The sequence below is a fragment of the Oreochromis aureus genome, linkage group 20, assembly GCF_013358895.1.
Source record: "Oreochromis aureus strain Israel breed Guangdong linkage group 20, ZZ_aureus, whole genome shotgun sequence".
NCBI classification, from domain to species: domain Eukaryota; kingdom Metazoa; phylum Chordata; class Actinopteri; order Cichliformes; family Cichlidae; genus Oreochromis; species Oreochromis aureus.
The window spans coordinates 20,509,796-20,525,083 of NC_052961.1; the positions used below are offsets into that span (position 1 = coordinate 20,509,796).

Sequence of the window (15,288 nt, forward strand, 5' to 3'; positions counted from 1 at the left end):
TTGTGTTGAGGGTCCAGACCCTCAGGCAAGGTAGCAGGACATCATCAGAAGACCAATGCAACAGCCAGGGCCAGAGCTAAACGGGACATCAAACCAATGGGCCCGTAGTCACGCTGTACACCCTGGGACATGAGCACTTAACACACGACCTCAATGTACCAGTAGATTTATGTCAATATTGCCTTCTTCAAAATGGCTGCACATTCATCTGGTTGATTAATAGTCGTGGCTGGTGGAGAAAGACAGTAACATATCAGAGGGTTCAGACCGCACATGTTTTTGAACTAATCTATTTTTTTAATTTAAATGTAATAATTTTATATGGGAAAAGCTATTTTTAAAAATTAAAAACATCAAAAAATATAAAATAGTCCATATCAGACATGGAGATGATCAGCTCATGGCACTGCTGAGGTGTTACCAAAGCCCATGCTGCTTTGATTGCAGACTTCAGCTCAGCTCTGTTTCTAGGTTGGATATTTTTAATGTTCCTCTTGACAATATTCTGTAGGTTCAGATCAGGCAAGTTGGCTTACCAATCAAGTACAATAATAACATGGTCAGCAAACCACTCCTGCCAAGTCCTGCTGGAAAAGGAAACCAGCATCTCCATAAAACTGCTCTGAAAAAGGCCTGGTAGATGGCTGCACATGCCATGACACACAGAGCAATCGTAGATCATAGATTGTGGTAACTTCACACTGGACTTTAAACACCTTGGACTTTGTTCTGCTCCACTCTTCCTGCAGTTTCTGGGACCTTGACTTCCAGCAACAGCCCATGCAAAAAAAAAACGTGTTATGTGGTTGTTAGATGCTCAATGGGTACTAAGGGGTCCAAAGTGTGCCAAGAAAATGTCAATCACATCATTACACCACCAGGGTGGCTGTCAAGAAGAAACCATTTGTGGTGGGGCATTGGTGAACAGTTTACAGATCATCTGAAGGGCCAGGTGCAACTCTTGCATGGGGGGTATAGCTCAGTGGTAGAGCATTTGACTGCAGATCAAGTGGTCTCTGGTTCAATTCCAGATGCTCCCTATAGAGATGTAAATGAAAAAGACCACCCTTAAAATGGACATGTGCAAGCGCAGTTGACATCTGAAGGGGACTTTTTTTTTTTTTTTTTTTTTGGAAGACCTTCCAAAAGTCCAAAGAACAATTACCGAAAACAATTTCTCAACTGAAATCTCCTGAAACTGTCCCTCCCAGCTGCCTAAACAATTGATACAATAAAGAATGGATCACTGTTTTCATGTTGTTCATGACAAATTCTGGGCCTAGAAAATCATGCAGCAGAAACTCAGATTCATCAGACCAGGCAACAATTTTTAAAGTAATCTGTTGTTCAAACTTTAGAGATGGCTATGCATGAAAAATCCCAGTAGGTCAGTGGTTTGAAATATTCAGCCCACGTGGCACCATCAACCATGCCACATTCAAAGTCACTGAAATGACCTTTCTTCCCCCATTCTGATCCTTAGTTTTCACATCGGTAGGTCACCTTTACCATGTCTGCACGCCTAAAAGCATTGAGCTGCTTCCATGTGATTGGCTGATTAGATGTTTGCGTTAAATGAGGAGGCGAACAGGTGAACCTAATGTTCTATAAATACAGTTTTCAACCATTTTTTCTACTCTACTCTTGTCTGTCTAGGATATCAGTGAATAAAGATATAGGATAAAGAAGTCTTTTGAACTCTAATTATGCAGACCTATTCCAGTAGAGTCCAGTAATATAAAAATATAAATTAAAGACATGTTGGTGAAATAGATTAACTACAAATCACATTAATTTCAAACAGCTTGCTTCTGTTTGGCAGATATAAAAATCTTCCCTTTTTTTTCAATTTGTCATGTGGAGGTAGCGTTGGTTGTCTGCTAGGTTTGAATCCCCGGCTCTATAACTGCATGTCAAAGTCTCCTTGGGCAGGAAACCCAACCCCACCAAATCCCACCAAACCCACTGAACCCCATTAAACGCCACTGAACCCGCCGAACCCCTAAGAGAAAGTGTGTGAATGTGAGATTAAATAAGCTTAGACATAGAATAAGCAGTTGTGTGAATGAGGGTTGTAGTACAAAAGCACTCTGAGTGCTCACATACAGTAGCTCACATAGAGTAGACATGCACTATATAAGTACCAGTTCATTTACAGTGTATATAAAAAAACAATTTAACACACTGGCGTTGTGGAAAGTTGGTTGTTACTTTGTCATCTATCAGTGTATAACATATGAATTTAATGAAAAGAAGGTTATTCGGATAAATAGTTGTTAAAAAAGTGGTTTGCTGCAGGTCTGTGAAGGACATCCACTATGTCTGTACTAGAGGTCTATTTTGTTTACAAAACACTACGTACAGTTTAATAGTGCAGTGGGTGCACATCCACTTAATGCAAACACAGTGTAAACTGTGATAAAATCAATGAGTAACTGATAGCATATACAAAGGAACCAACATACAAAAGTGATGAAGAAATATTTCCAGTGTGCTGGGAGCTGAAGTCATTGTAAGTGCCTAATCCTGTTTTGTTTTTCCCCACAGCTTCCAGTATGAAGAAGTAATCATTCTGTTTTCCATAAAATTCATTGCACAATCTGAGCATCCCACCCCACCCCATTTCATTTTACTACAGTACAATAGCCTCCTTGTTTTAGGGACTGGCGGCCTGGATGGCACCATGCTACATTATCATGATATTCCTCCACAGTGTAGCTAAATGGGCTCATTCAACCCAGATGACCTTCTACAAACCCCAAAAGAGCTGCTGGTAGCTGCCCTACAGCACATAATGTAAGCTCATTAAAAATCTCATTTGAAAACTGCTGAGATCTACAGTAACATCTACTTTTAGTACGTCACCTTTGACATGGAAAAGTGGTTGAGGAGCCTTTAAAATGTTTTGTCCTATATTGATGGAAAGAGAAAGTAGGCCGTTTCCACTGATGAGTACAGTAACAACATTGTGCTCCTTTGTGTCGTAATAACAGCGGACCCAGGCTAAAATGAATCAACAAGTCTGAGATGTTTTGTCTTGTTTACTCACAAATATTAAGAACATTCATATACAGGCAGTTACTGGGAATAATACTGGCTCAGCTTCAAAATGCGGACGTGACTGTCGCTACTAACAAATAATAAATTTTTTTGAAAACAAATTCCCAGAAGCTTCCCGTAAAAAAGAAATTGGTCCATGTAACCATATTCCTGTTTATGCATGTATTTATAAAAAGACTTAATTGGGATGTTGAACCAAACCCAAAATCTTGGAGTTCTGCAAAATGCATCATGGAGACCATTGGATATTCAATAAGAGTAAGCCTAACAATTTAAATTCTCCCTCTTAGGCTGCTAGTGTCATACTAGTAACTAGGATTCATCACTCCATAGGACCTGTTCCCACTCATATTCCAGGCCAGCTCTTGTGCAATTTGTCATACCTCAGCCTTTTCCCCTTGTTTCTTTTCCTTTCCTTTTCTTTCCTTGAGGCCTTTCCTTGTTTCTCCCTTTTCTTTAAGAATAGCTTCTTGGCAGCAACTCTTCCATTGAGATCATTTGTGATGGCGAACAGTTGAGGGATCATCTGTTGACAGTTTGGAGCCAGTTACTACTCTTGTGCAGGGGGTATAGCTCAGTGGTAGAGCATTTGACTGCAGATCATGAGGTCTCCGGTTCAAATCCGGATGCCCCCTGTAATAGCTCAAGGGGGTGAAAACAAAACAAAAAAAAAAAGACAGAGGTGGGGGGGAAGAAATCCTCAAGACATCCCAACTGAAGAGGCAGGTGTGTCTCTTGGGTCTTCAAGCTTTTTTTTTAAACAAACAATTTCATATTCCTGACTTACAGATATTGTTCGTCTGCAGGAAATTCTCTAATTTTCTCACAATTTTTAAGACCACACTGAACGCAATTTCGAGATATGACAAGTTTTTGGCTAATAGCTCTTTGGGAATCACCTTGTTGGTGCAAACTTAATATTTTATCTGTGCTATCTTTGACATTTTTCATCGATTCCATTAAAAAAATATGAATACATTTTATGTGTTTTTGTGACAGGATAGCAATAACAAAATGCCTTTAAATATTTTTGTTGTTGTTGTTGTTGTTGTTAAGCCAACCATTGTTTTTAGACATAGCACTGGTTCACCCTTTGAGTTAGGGGCCTTTTTATGCTTTACTGACTCATAGGTCAGTGTTAAGTGGCTTAACAAGCATTCCTCTGAAAGTGGTTAAGTAGGACTGAACTGTAAGTGAGAGAAAAAGCAGCCACGATCCAAAGATAAAACTTTCAAAGACTTTCAGAAATCCTGGAGAACTATTGCTCAAGACCACTTTTAAAAATTACTAGCATGTCTGACTCCTTGAAAGCAAAGTAAAAATGGAAAAAATAATATAATATAAAACATAAATGATGTTTGAAAGTAACTCAAACAGAATGTTTTGAAATAAATATTCAGCTGAACAATTGCTTTATGGATGTGGAAATAACATCAAATTAAAAATAAAGGAAGAATAACCACATGATTAAATATAAATGCATATCTCCATCTATTCTAGAATTATTGCCATCACTTACCTGTTTGAAAATGAACTTTTCCTTATATTCGTCTTTGTTGAGATACCAGGAGGTGACTATGTGTATGATGGACAGCACAGCTCCACTAAGCACAGCAGCTCTCATTCTGACTGGCAACAAGGTATAGATAATGTAGATGAAGAACATTGTCCACCAGATGCCCTCTGATGCACTGCGGGGGGACACGCTCATGATCCCAAATACTTGCACTACAATCAGTACTCCAATCACAAGGTAGCTCACAATCCACATGTAATCTTGGTGGAAGCCGTTGCGATTGCACACCACCATCATCGCCAGGAAAAGAGCCATGGCCACAGACAGTACTGAGATGTATTCAGGTTTGGGGGTTGTCACAGGTCGGACACAGTGGAAGGCAAGCATAACAATGCACACCACCACCAGAACTCCCATTAGCATGGTCAGAGAGCTCTGGTTGAGCCTGAAGAAGTACCGCTGGTAAAGACGTTCCAGCTTGGTGGACTGAAATTTCTTGGATTGAAAAACCCGCACGACCTGCATACAGCAGTCTGCGGCAGTCATTGTCTTGCAGCTGCCCTCTGACAACTCTCCTAATTCCTCCTCTTTTCTACCCTTCAGCTCACCATCTTCGAAGCCCAGATTCACAGCCTTTAGACCCAGATCTCCACCACCAACCATCCGTTTCCCATAGTGGTCTTCCTGCCAGCCACAGCGCAGGCCAAAATTGTTCCCACTGGTGCCTGGCCCACAGTGGTAATTTTGAGGGGCAGCATTAGGGGGTTCCAAGTCCTCCGGGTCCCTCAGGCAGCTCATGTAACGTGGGTTGCATAGTGACGAGCTGTCCTTCCTTTTTTTGCCATTGCGCTCTCCCCATGCTGTCTTTCGCTCATCCACTCTGCCTGGAAAGAGGTCTCTGGCCCATGACATCCTACAAAACACAACATACAAATGGTAATGTTTCACATAAAACAGTACTGATCTTGAAGCTTTTAATCTCTTTTAATATAGAGATTTAAGAATCCTCTCACCTGCGTGGGCTTTATTGTGTTTAGCAACACTGCGCTCTTTGGCCAGGCCACTAGTTTACCCCAGCGAGCACACACCATGAGCTCAAATTGGCCAAAAGCATCAGAGGGGCGTCTGTATTTGAGTTGGGTTTTTTTTGTAGAAACAGTCAGTGTGTCAACACTATACACCACCGAGTGCCTTTAAAAACCACCTGTTCTCCTGTAAAAGCAAATGAAGAAACAAACACAAAAAACATGTGATATTGTTAAGCAAACAAAGCATTAGGGAATATCACCTGATTGCATTAACATTAATAGTATGCATTTTTCATATTACACATATGTTTGGTGTTATAGGCCCTATTTATGCCACTGAATGTGCACGTCTTTGTATGGTTTGCCCATTCCACTTCTTTTCTTTCCATGCCTCAACCAGCCTGGGACCACACTTTCAAATGTTTTTTGTTCTGCCTGAAAAACACTGGACTGTAAAAGCAGAACCTCCTCTAATTCCTGCCTCGTGCAGCAGGTGCCATTCATAAGTTTTATCCTGAAACCATGACAAAGAATGCAGTCCCGTTCCAAGCAACTCTACACTGATTGCCGGCTTCCAGAACTGGTATCAAACACCACTTCTTGGTGGATAGCGCTCTGCCATGCTTTGCCACCGAAATCTGCCCCTAACATCTTGAGTGGGCAGGCATGGGTGTGCTCTATTTGACAACAAAGGCCTACTGAGTGGGCACCATCAGAGATCAAGAGCTCTCCAGTCCAGATTAAATTGTCCATGCTTCCCCCATTAGCTTTGATGACTCACTATAGCTGGATTCTAGCAGTACATGTCAAGGACAGCGCTAACCTCTAAACTCAATAAGCAAATCTCCCAGGCTGACGGAGCTAAGACTAATGGTGGGAAGAGCAAGCATGAAGTGCACACATGTTTATAATCAACAGCAGCCTCTAACATGAAAGCTGCCAAGCTGAAAACTGAAAGGATGACTATTTAACTATATGTTAAATATAACCCACACTGGTGCAAGCTGGGAAACCATTTCTTCAGTAACTATTATTTAATTAAAGTCACTCTACTTAATAATAGATTAATAGCTGATCACAACATTTACAAATTGGTAAAGTAATCAGCATGCTGTTGGGTGCATCTTTTTGTGGCACACCGCAAGTCCCCGCACCTTCTTTTTTTCCTGCAGAAACAACCTTAGTCCTCGACTCATCCTTATACATTTACGACAGGTCAGACTGCTATATGCGGCTCTTATGTAATGCAATCTGTGCAGGCATACATCTGCCATAAACCTCGAAGCGAATCTGTACATGGCACATGGGTACATTAGAATCAGCCGTCCAGCGTGCGTTTAAAAATTAGGATGATCCGTCCAATTACCTGGCAGTACGAGCAAATATCGGTATTATTGTGCACATTGACAGCAACAGCAGCAACAGTCGTGCAGTCACCGGCGCTAACATGATTCTGATGTCCGAAAACATGTTTGGCAATTACACGTGTAGGCCCAGGCTGTGTCTGGTTAAGGGGCAGTCGGCCGAAGCGCATTACATAACAGGACGCTCTAAGTAGCCTACAGGGGAAGGCGACTGCTCCCAGTGTTCAAATGTAGCCGCTTTAACCACAATTCTCATGGAGATGGCGTTGGACCCGGATAGTCTGGAATCAGCCTGGAGTGTGTGGGCTGCAGAAGAAAGTGCAGGTTGCCACACATCAGCGCCTCTACTAACTTGTCGTGAGTAAAACATTCCGTTGGGCAACTTCTGTCTTGGCAGCTGATCCTCTGAAATCGGATGGATGTGCAATCCAGCTCACAGGACTACTGTACAGTGGTAAGGGCTGTAAAAGGGCTATACACCGGGCCTGTTCCCCCAACATAAACGTGTACGTCATTATGTTTGGACTCCAAACAGGTCACTGGACAAGAGGACGCTGGTGAAACGCTCTGGGCAAAATCGCCAAGTGTCACTCGGCTGATTCGCCTCTTCGCGTTAAATGTCACATTAAATAAATAAAGTGCTGTCTTCGCCTGTGTACAGTAGCGTAGAGTCCCGCTGAACAGTTCAGGCGGCTCAACGCCGCCGCAGTCATCACAGCAAAACACACTCCAGTGCAAGTCAACTGCTGCCAGTCTTTTCCACTGCTCTATCCTCTGATTGCTTTTCAGTGTCGCCGAGCTGTAGCAAATTCACATTGTTGCCCAACACAGTTGCGCGAAATCTTAAGACATGCAGTGTACTTACCATTGGACATCCAGTAGGAGTAACCGTAACACTGCAGTGGAGCTCCAGCTTAGCCCTGTCTTCAGTCTTTACGCAGCCGCCGTGACACGCTTCGGATGCGGGTCTGTCCTTGTGGAAAGCAAGGGAAAACTGCGAAATTGGCAGGACAGCCTTCTCTCTTCCCAGCCAAAGCTACAACCCTACATTCACAGCCTCCTCTCTCTCTCTCTCTCTCTCTCTCTCTCTCTCGCACTCACTCTTTCTCACACACAGTCACACACACACTGACAGCTCCAGTCCTACATTCCCATCCCATTCATGATCGCAGGAGTCCCCCTAGAGGTGACATGCGTGCGTCTCCACCTGCTCGACTGTGATCCACTCTTCTACCCGTCATTATGTCCATTTGTTCCTTCCTCTTCGTTTACTTCACCCTTGTTGTAACACAGCCTGCAGAATAATAGCAAGCCAGCAGAGAACAAAGAAGCTGTTGTTAAGCATTGCATGCAAATATTGTCAAAGCACCACCTAGTGGCGATGATTTATCCACTAAATACTTCCAAAAGTCTCCCGAAGAGATCGTGTTGACCTCTAAGCTGTTTTTTATTCAGTTCCTACGATAATCACAGTTGGTCTTATATAAAATACATCAAAACCATTTATTGAGAAACAACTGATTCAGGTTTAATGGCTGCACAGACCACCAAAAATCACACAGTGCAATTTAATGTGTGAACTAGTAGCTCAACAAGTGCTGGCAGGGACCAGGAACACTAAATATTGGACTTCAGTAAGCACACAGTATGACTAGGTTAATGCACACAGTTGTAAGTTAGTTTACTCTGCTTTTACATGGAAGGACTGGTGTGTAAATCTATGTTACAGCACCATATTTTACTAATGTGAGCCTAAATGTTACTAAACTGGCTTTATATTAACCAGTGCAACACAAGTGTGGGTGCAGAAGAAAGAGAAGAGAAAATAGAAAAATTGCTTCTTTTTTGTTTTGGTCTTTGTTTCTCTAACTTCCACTTTAAAATACTCCCAAACTGGATTTATGTCCGTAATTTAGGAGACTGGTGACAGCCTCCACTTCTCATTTAAATGTAATTTCATATTGCTTTGCATGGGAAATGTATATTCTGTCAAGTGTCTTGAGACAAGAAGTCATCTTTGATGCATTGCTGGACTTCAAAATGCATTAAATATGCGTCCACAGAAAAAGGTATAAATGTCATATGTCCAGCATGGTTAACACTTGTATAGATCTACCTCCAGCTGTTGTAATCCTAGCCAGGTCCACTCCAAACATGCTGGACGCCATCTGAGTCCAATAAATATATTTTGATTTCATCTGTCCAAAACTGTGCTGCCAGTATTCGTTAGCTTCTTTTAATGCTCTTGGCAAAGTTCGAGTTTGTGCTGTTTTGAGACCAGATGTGTGTGTTTTTTTCTTTTTCTTGGACACTGTGTATAGTAGAGGTTGTGCTAATGCAAAATTCTTCACAATATCTGAACAGTCACTGAAACAGCAGTTTTCCACACAGTTGTTCAAAACTGTAATTTATAGCTAAACTGCTATAACAAAAAAAAAAGGAAAAAAAAGTGTTTTAGCTCAACTTTTGTCTTTTCTAGTAAACAACAAAATTTATGAGACCTTCCCGTCAGGTTTCAGGGACTTTCACAATGCTGAGTCTGCTCTTTTAAAAGTAATAAATGATGCTACCTTTTACTCAGTCAATCATGATTTACTCATTTAGCATTTGGAACATTGTGTAGGAGTCAAGGGTTTGGCTCTAAACAGGTTTCAGTCTTATATTAAATAAGGGACTTTTTCAGTCTACATTGGAAAATACTCTTCTATGACGTCTGAAGTTCCCCAAGACTCTATTTTGTGGCCTGTTCTGTTTTCTTTGTACATGCTCCCTCTGAATATGACATGTCTTTTCATTCCAACTCAGATGATTTACAAACATATACCAGGGAATCTTGGAAATCACTCCTCCATACAAGGGCACAATCACTGTAACCTGGCTTCAAATAATTCAATGTTCCACATTTTCCCACAGCTAAACAAGAAAAGAATGAGGTTATATTGTGTGGCCTTCCATCTTTAGTTTAGCATATATGGAGTTAGCCAGTCAGCCTTGCTTATTTACAGTTAGACCAAAACCCTTTAGCTAGATTTCTGACTGGGCCAAAGAAAAGAAAAAAAAAAGATCACATTGTTCCAGTGCTGACAGCTTTGCAGTGGCTCCCTGTGCATTACAGAATTCAGTATAAAGTGTCACTGTTTGTGTTTAGCCTTAAATGGTCTAGCATCTGATCATGTGGCAGATATACAGGATTCATATGCCTCCTCAAGATCATTAAGGTCTGCATCCAGATACTACTGACTATCTGAGGGAAGCTTACTAACTTGATGTTATTGCATCAACACCTCACATATGCATCAAGTCTTACTGTTTTTATACCTTAGCTGATAACACCTTTATTTTATGCAAGTGTGGACGCATGTAGAGGAAGTCTGGGAACATTTTTGTTTTTCTTGCTCTATTTTCCCCAGTTTTAATTAAATTAAATGTATTTATTTCTATTTATTAATTACTTACTAGGTAGAATTTGTGCCAGGTCGGAATCCCGTAACACTTGTTTGCAAGGTTATACAAATATTAGACGTTAGTAGTTGGTAGTATACCTCATCATGCAGCTGCTCACTGAAGCATTATTAAGGAAGGGAAATAGGAATAAAAGGCTGAAGTGTGCAGATGACACAAGAACTGAACTGGAAATCAGTGGCTACAGGTCTTATGAAGTGATGAATGTTTAACTGAAACTGCCAGTAATAAATGTCCCAGGCGTAGCTATCTCAAGTGTTTACAGAGAGTTTTTAAAAAATTCAGTTAGTGCCAGTTCTCTGGGTGAAAATGCCTTGTTGATGCTAGAGGTCAGGGGAAAGTGACCAGACTGCTTCAAGCTGACAGGAAGGCAAAAATAACTTTAAAAAACACACAGTTAGGTAACCACCAACATATGAAGAGCATCTCTGAATGCACAACAGGTCAAACCTTGAAGCAGATGGGCTACAGCAGCAGGGGACCCCACCAGAGGCCTCACCTGTCAGCTAAGAACAGGAAACCGAGGCAAAATTTTACACCAAAATTGAACAGTAACTGAAAGAAATGTTTCCTGATCTGATAAATCTCATGTCATTTACAACGTGAAAACATGAATCCTTCCTTGTATCAGTTGTTTAGGCTGCTGGTGGGAGTGTAAGGATGTGAGGGACATTGTCTTGGCATACTTTGCCCCTTTGGCATCTAATCACTGCATAACAAGCATACTTGTCGTATTTCAAAATAGTGTTCAATGTGTCCTTTTTTCTATGGAAGCTGAACTATTTACAGCAGATAAACACTATCTGAAAATCATGAAAATATGAATCTGCCTCTTCAGCTAGGAAATGCCCTTGAGCTATAGGTTTTTTTGAATGTTAGAGGGTCCTTCAAAAATGTTACCTGATCATTTGAGCTTCCATAGGGGGCATCTGGAATTGAACCAGAGACCTCTTGATCTGCAGTCAAATGCTCTACCACTGAGCTATACCCCCTTAGAGAAACTGCATCTGTTCACTGAAACCTACCCAGTGGATGGGTTGCTGTTATGTAGCAATTATTAAGGAAGGTAAATAGGAAAATAGGATAATTTTTTTTTGATTGAAATTGCCAGCAATCGATATGGAGGAGGTCAGGAGAGATGTCTACAAAATTTATAAAACACAATGGAGCCTGTGTCATTCTTTGAAAGCCATGACTGCAATTCAGCCAATACTGTTTGGGATCTTCTCAAAATTGAAGAAATTATAAACACAGAAAAGCACCATCAGATTTTGATCCACCTGCAATACTATGGAAACTGTCTGATTGGGAACAGCTTCATTTTTCAGCATGTTAATGATCCCTAACACACAGCCAGTGCAGTAAAAGCATACCTGGATAGAAAAACACACAGTGAATCATTATCAGTCATGAACTGGCCTCCCCACAGCCAAGACCTCAGTATCATTGAAGCAATGTGGGATCATCTTGACGGAAAACATAACAAAATCCAGCCAAAATCCAAAGAAGAGCTTTGTCCTTCTAGAAGCCTTGAGGACTTTTCCTGAACTTCAAAAAAATTACAAGCTGAAGAATAAGGGTGATCATACCAAATAGTATAACGACTTTCTAGCTTGTTTGAATTGTACAAATTCAGTTAATTTTACCTTACACACAGTATTTCCATGTATGTTTAAACTGTTTTAATAAATCATTGGACCTAGTTCCTATTTTCCTACCAAAATATTAAGATTTTTTAATAGTCTTGACTAAAGTGACCAAATATGAGATTTGGATTTCATGACAGTTTGCCCAGCAGAGGGCGCCAACTGTCACGGACTGTCTCACACACCCCTTCTCTTTTTAAAATAAAAACAATCTGAAATTAAACGAACAAAATGAATCTTTCAGTCCACTTCAGGGGCCTCTCTGTGTATATGTGTGTGTGACTTTCTCCCGTGTCTTTGACACTGGCTGTCTGCTGTATACAGTTTAAGCTACCTGGTCGATTGGCACGGTGTAAATGGAAGGCATCTGCAGGATGTGAAGTGGTGGGGGCTGGTGGGCAAAGTGCTGGATCAGTGAAAACCGAGAAGACCTTCATCCAACCCTCCCTGCCTGGACATCTTCAGATAGTGAAAGCAAAACGTCTAAAAACAGCATCCCAGTCAAACAAAGCTCTTTGAATCTGAACAGCAAACGGAAGTAATGGGACTTCTGGGACTGTGATAATGAAGTAAATTAACATGCTTAGTCCATGTGTAACAGCACAGATTACAGATACTTTCTCCTTCACGTGTCGCTCTAATGAGCCCTGGAATAAGGCTCATCCCATTACACCAATTTCATGCTAAGCAAGGAATCCTGCATGAACCCGGAGCTTAAGAGCTTGAGAGGCAACACTTGCTTCGTAAACATTTGTAAATAACTGGGCCGAAAACAAATTGAGTCGCATACGGAAAGGGGAACAGTTCAGTATCAGAGATAGAAACATTATTGGATGAATTTAGGAGAATTACTAAAAAAATGTTCATCATATATTCAGAAATTCCAAAATAGAAATCCAACATGAAGCCGCAGAAATCCAGGGGGACCGGGCTGTGCGAAAAGTGCAGGTCTTGCATAATTTATTACGAAAGCTGTAATCTATCCAGCCGAGTGTCCGTGCGCGTGGCTTTGTGTACAGTCATTGATCATGCCGTGAATCCAGAAACTAGAGATTTTACAGCGCAGATGCCGTGGGAGCATCGCGTCCAAGTGAAGCGTTATTTCAGCTGAGTTTTCTCTCCCGGGCTGTGGAAATGTTTCGACGAGGCGCGGTGCTCTGCCTTTACTTGATGCCTTGTGGCTTTTTCACCCAAGTTGGGCTGTGGTGACCGAGACTGCTGTTATCTGCGGATGTCCCTGACCAATTCAAGCGTCTTTCTGCTTAACGAGGTGGGCTTTCAGTTTTTCCCTCTTCTTTTCTTTACCTTTATGTTGTCGAGGTAACTGAGGAAAATTTTGAGTGTTTTTTGTGCTAGAAGGAGTTTGAAACCAACCTGCGTGCAGTGCATTTACAGTACCATGCAGACCTGTAAGGGGGGCGAAGGTAGTAGTAGCAGGTCTTTGCTGGGATGCTGATAATTAAATTAGACACGCTGACCACGCTGGGAATCTTGCAGTTTGGAGTGGAAAAGCCTTGACGTGCACTGGCACTGGCTGCCAGCTGGAATTAGGGACATATGAGCTTTGAAATGTTCGTGACAGTCATTTCACCCAAAATAACAAAACTGGTCAGCTGGCGCAACAGATGGACTGCGTGTGTGTTTATAGTCCCACTTTATGGGAAATGAGGTAATAACTGTTTTAATACTGCAGGATAAACAAAAGCAACTTAGATCATAACCTGTGTCATACATCTGTGAATGAGCGTGGTCATAAACGATCAGTTAAACTGTGTGGCTGTGTCTTTGCCTCCTTTAGAATCGCCATGCTTGTTTATAATGTGAAAGCACTCCCGTCATTCATCAGAGGATGTGATGTAATGCAGTGCCTCAATCAGAGTGACAATGCTAAGGCCAAATATGATGGCTATCAGTATTTTATTTAATAAATAACGTGTTTCATGTTAATGGAGAGAAACACAGGGGCAGTTACTTCTGTATATAATTGCAAAGCCTTAATTAGTCAAAATTTTAATGTATACAAATGAAATGATTCTCCGTTGATAATGTAATCTGCTTTAGGTGTGTGATAGAAAACACAAAAATCAGATTTCTGCTAAATTATCAATGTAATATTGTTGCATCTCCAGCAATCTGCACTTATTTAGGTTGTTCCGTTTTGTGATGTTTTATGCCTAATTTAGTCAAAGCTTACCATGGTGGTCTGAAAGTTATTCTTTCCTGGAGGTTGCATTTCACAAAGACAGATCAATATATACCTGCAGCTTACTAGTGAGATGATTCACCAGACGATATTAGGAAATCCATCTGCGTCTCACCCAGGGGGTCTGGACTTAAAGGTGACTGAAAAGTCAGGATACATAATTCTGACCATACTGTCCGCCAGCTGGCTGGGAAAGGTCCATCATCTGCTTCATTGTGTGTCTGGAAGCAAACTACTGGAGGTCTGCTCAGTCCCTCTGCATTATGATGAAGTGCTAAAAGTCTCTCTGTCATCGTGCTGAGGACTTTTTGGCACCCATCCCAAAAAATACATATGCTATGCAAAATGTTCGGCACTCAGTGTATTGCAAAATACTGTGATACGAGTATCACAGTATACTTCTGAAATTCCTTTTTTTAAAAAAAAAAAAAAAAAACATTTTTTTTCCCGTGATTATATTTGAACCACTTTGAACCAACTTCTCAGTGCACTGCTTGTTAACTTCTCAGTGAACAGCCTCACCGGAGATTATGTAAGGTACGTGTGCGCGGCTCGCCACTGCAAGAAGTACACTGTCTGTGTGAAGCACTGCGTGGTGACACTCTCGCTCACTTCAATAACATTCCAGTCTGTTTACCTCCTCCCTCCTCTTGGTGTGCTGGAACACATTCTGTACCTGCTTGTCTGAACCCATCAAGTACTGTATAAACCTCATGAAAGGATTTGGCAGCAAGGAGTCATCTTCCCTCCACTCAAAAATCAAAATGCAGCATCCCCAGTGCCTTAAAATAGCTCCTCATCCATAATGCACCAGCAGCAGCTCTGCCCACAGAGGCGCTTCATATGGGACAGACTGACAGACATCTGCACTCAATGCTTGGGTGCAGCTCCTAAAGCTCCTCTCTTTCTCTCCTCCGTTTCTCCCTTTGTTTAACTTCCCAACCTTCATTCATTCATTCATATTTTTATTCACAGAATTAAAATGGATGCCTCCTCTGTGTCCATCTTC

At 41.4% G+C, this 15,288-nt stretch overlaps 1 protein-coding gene and 3 non-coding genes across 5 annotated transcripts in view; 2 read left to right on the forward strand and 2 right to left on the reverse strand.

Moving 5' to 3' along the window:
• adcy6b (adenylate cyclase 6b) overlaps positions 1–8,210 on the reverse strand; it is a 32,197-nt gene extending 23,987 nt beyond the window's left edge. Inside the window, exons 1-3 of one of the 2 annotated variants that reach the window (XM_031746854.2) lie at positions 7,834–8,210; positions 5,590–5,788; positions 4,580–5,489 (exon numbers count right to left, since the gene is read on the reverse strand). In XM_031746854.2, the coding sequence (XP_031602714.1) occupies positions 4,580–5,488 (909 nt within the window). In that variant the 5' untranslated portion in view covers position 5,489; positions 5,590–5,788; positions 7,834–8,210. Of the gene's footprint in view, positions 1–4,579; positions 5,490–5,589; positions 5,789–6,970; positions 7,103–7,833 lie in introns of those variants that run through there. The other variant, XM_039604752.1, reaches the window with a different exon arrangement.
• trnac-gca lies at positions 969–1,040 on the forward strand. Its single transcript has one exon. It is a non-coding gene; the product is annotated as a tRNA-Cys (tRNA).
• On the forward strand, positions 3,624–3,695 carry trnac-gca. Its single transcript has one exon. It is a non-coding gene; the product is annotated as a tRNA-Cys (tRNA).
• A 3,140-nt stretch (positions 8,211–11,350) lies between the features above and the next one.
• On the reverse strand, positions 11,351–11,422 carry trnac-gca. Its single transcript has one exon. It is a non-coding gene; the product is annotated as a tRNA-Cys (tRNA).
• Positions 11,423–15,288: the final 3,866 nt, after the last annotated feature.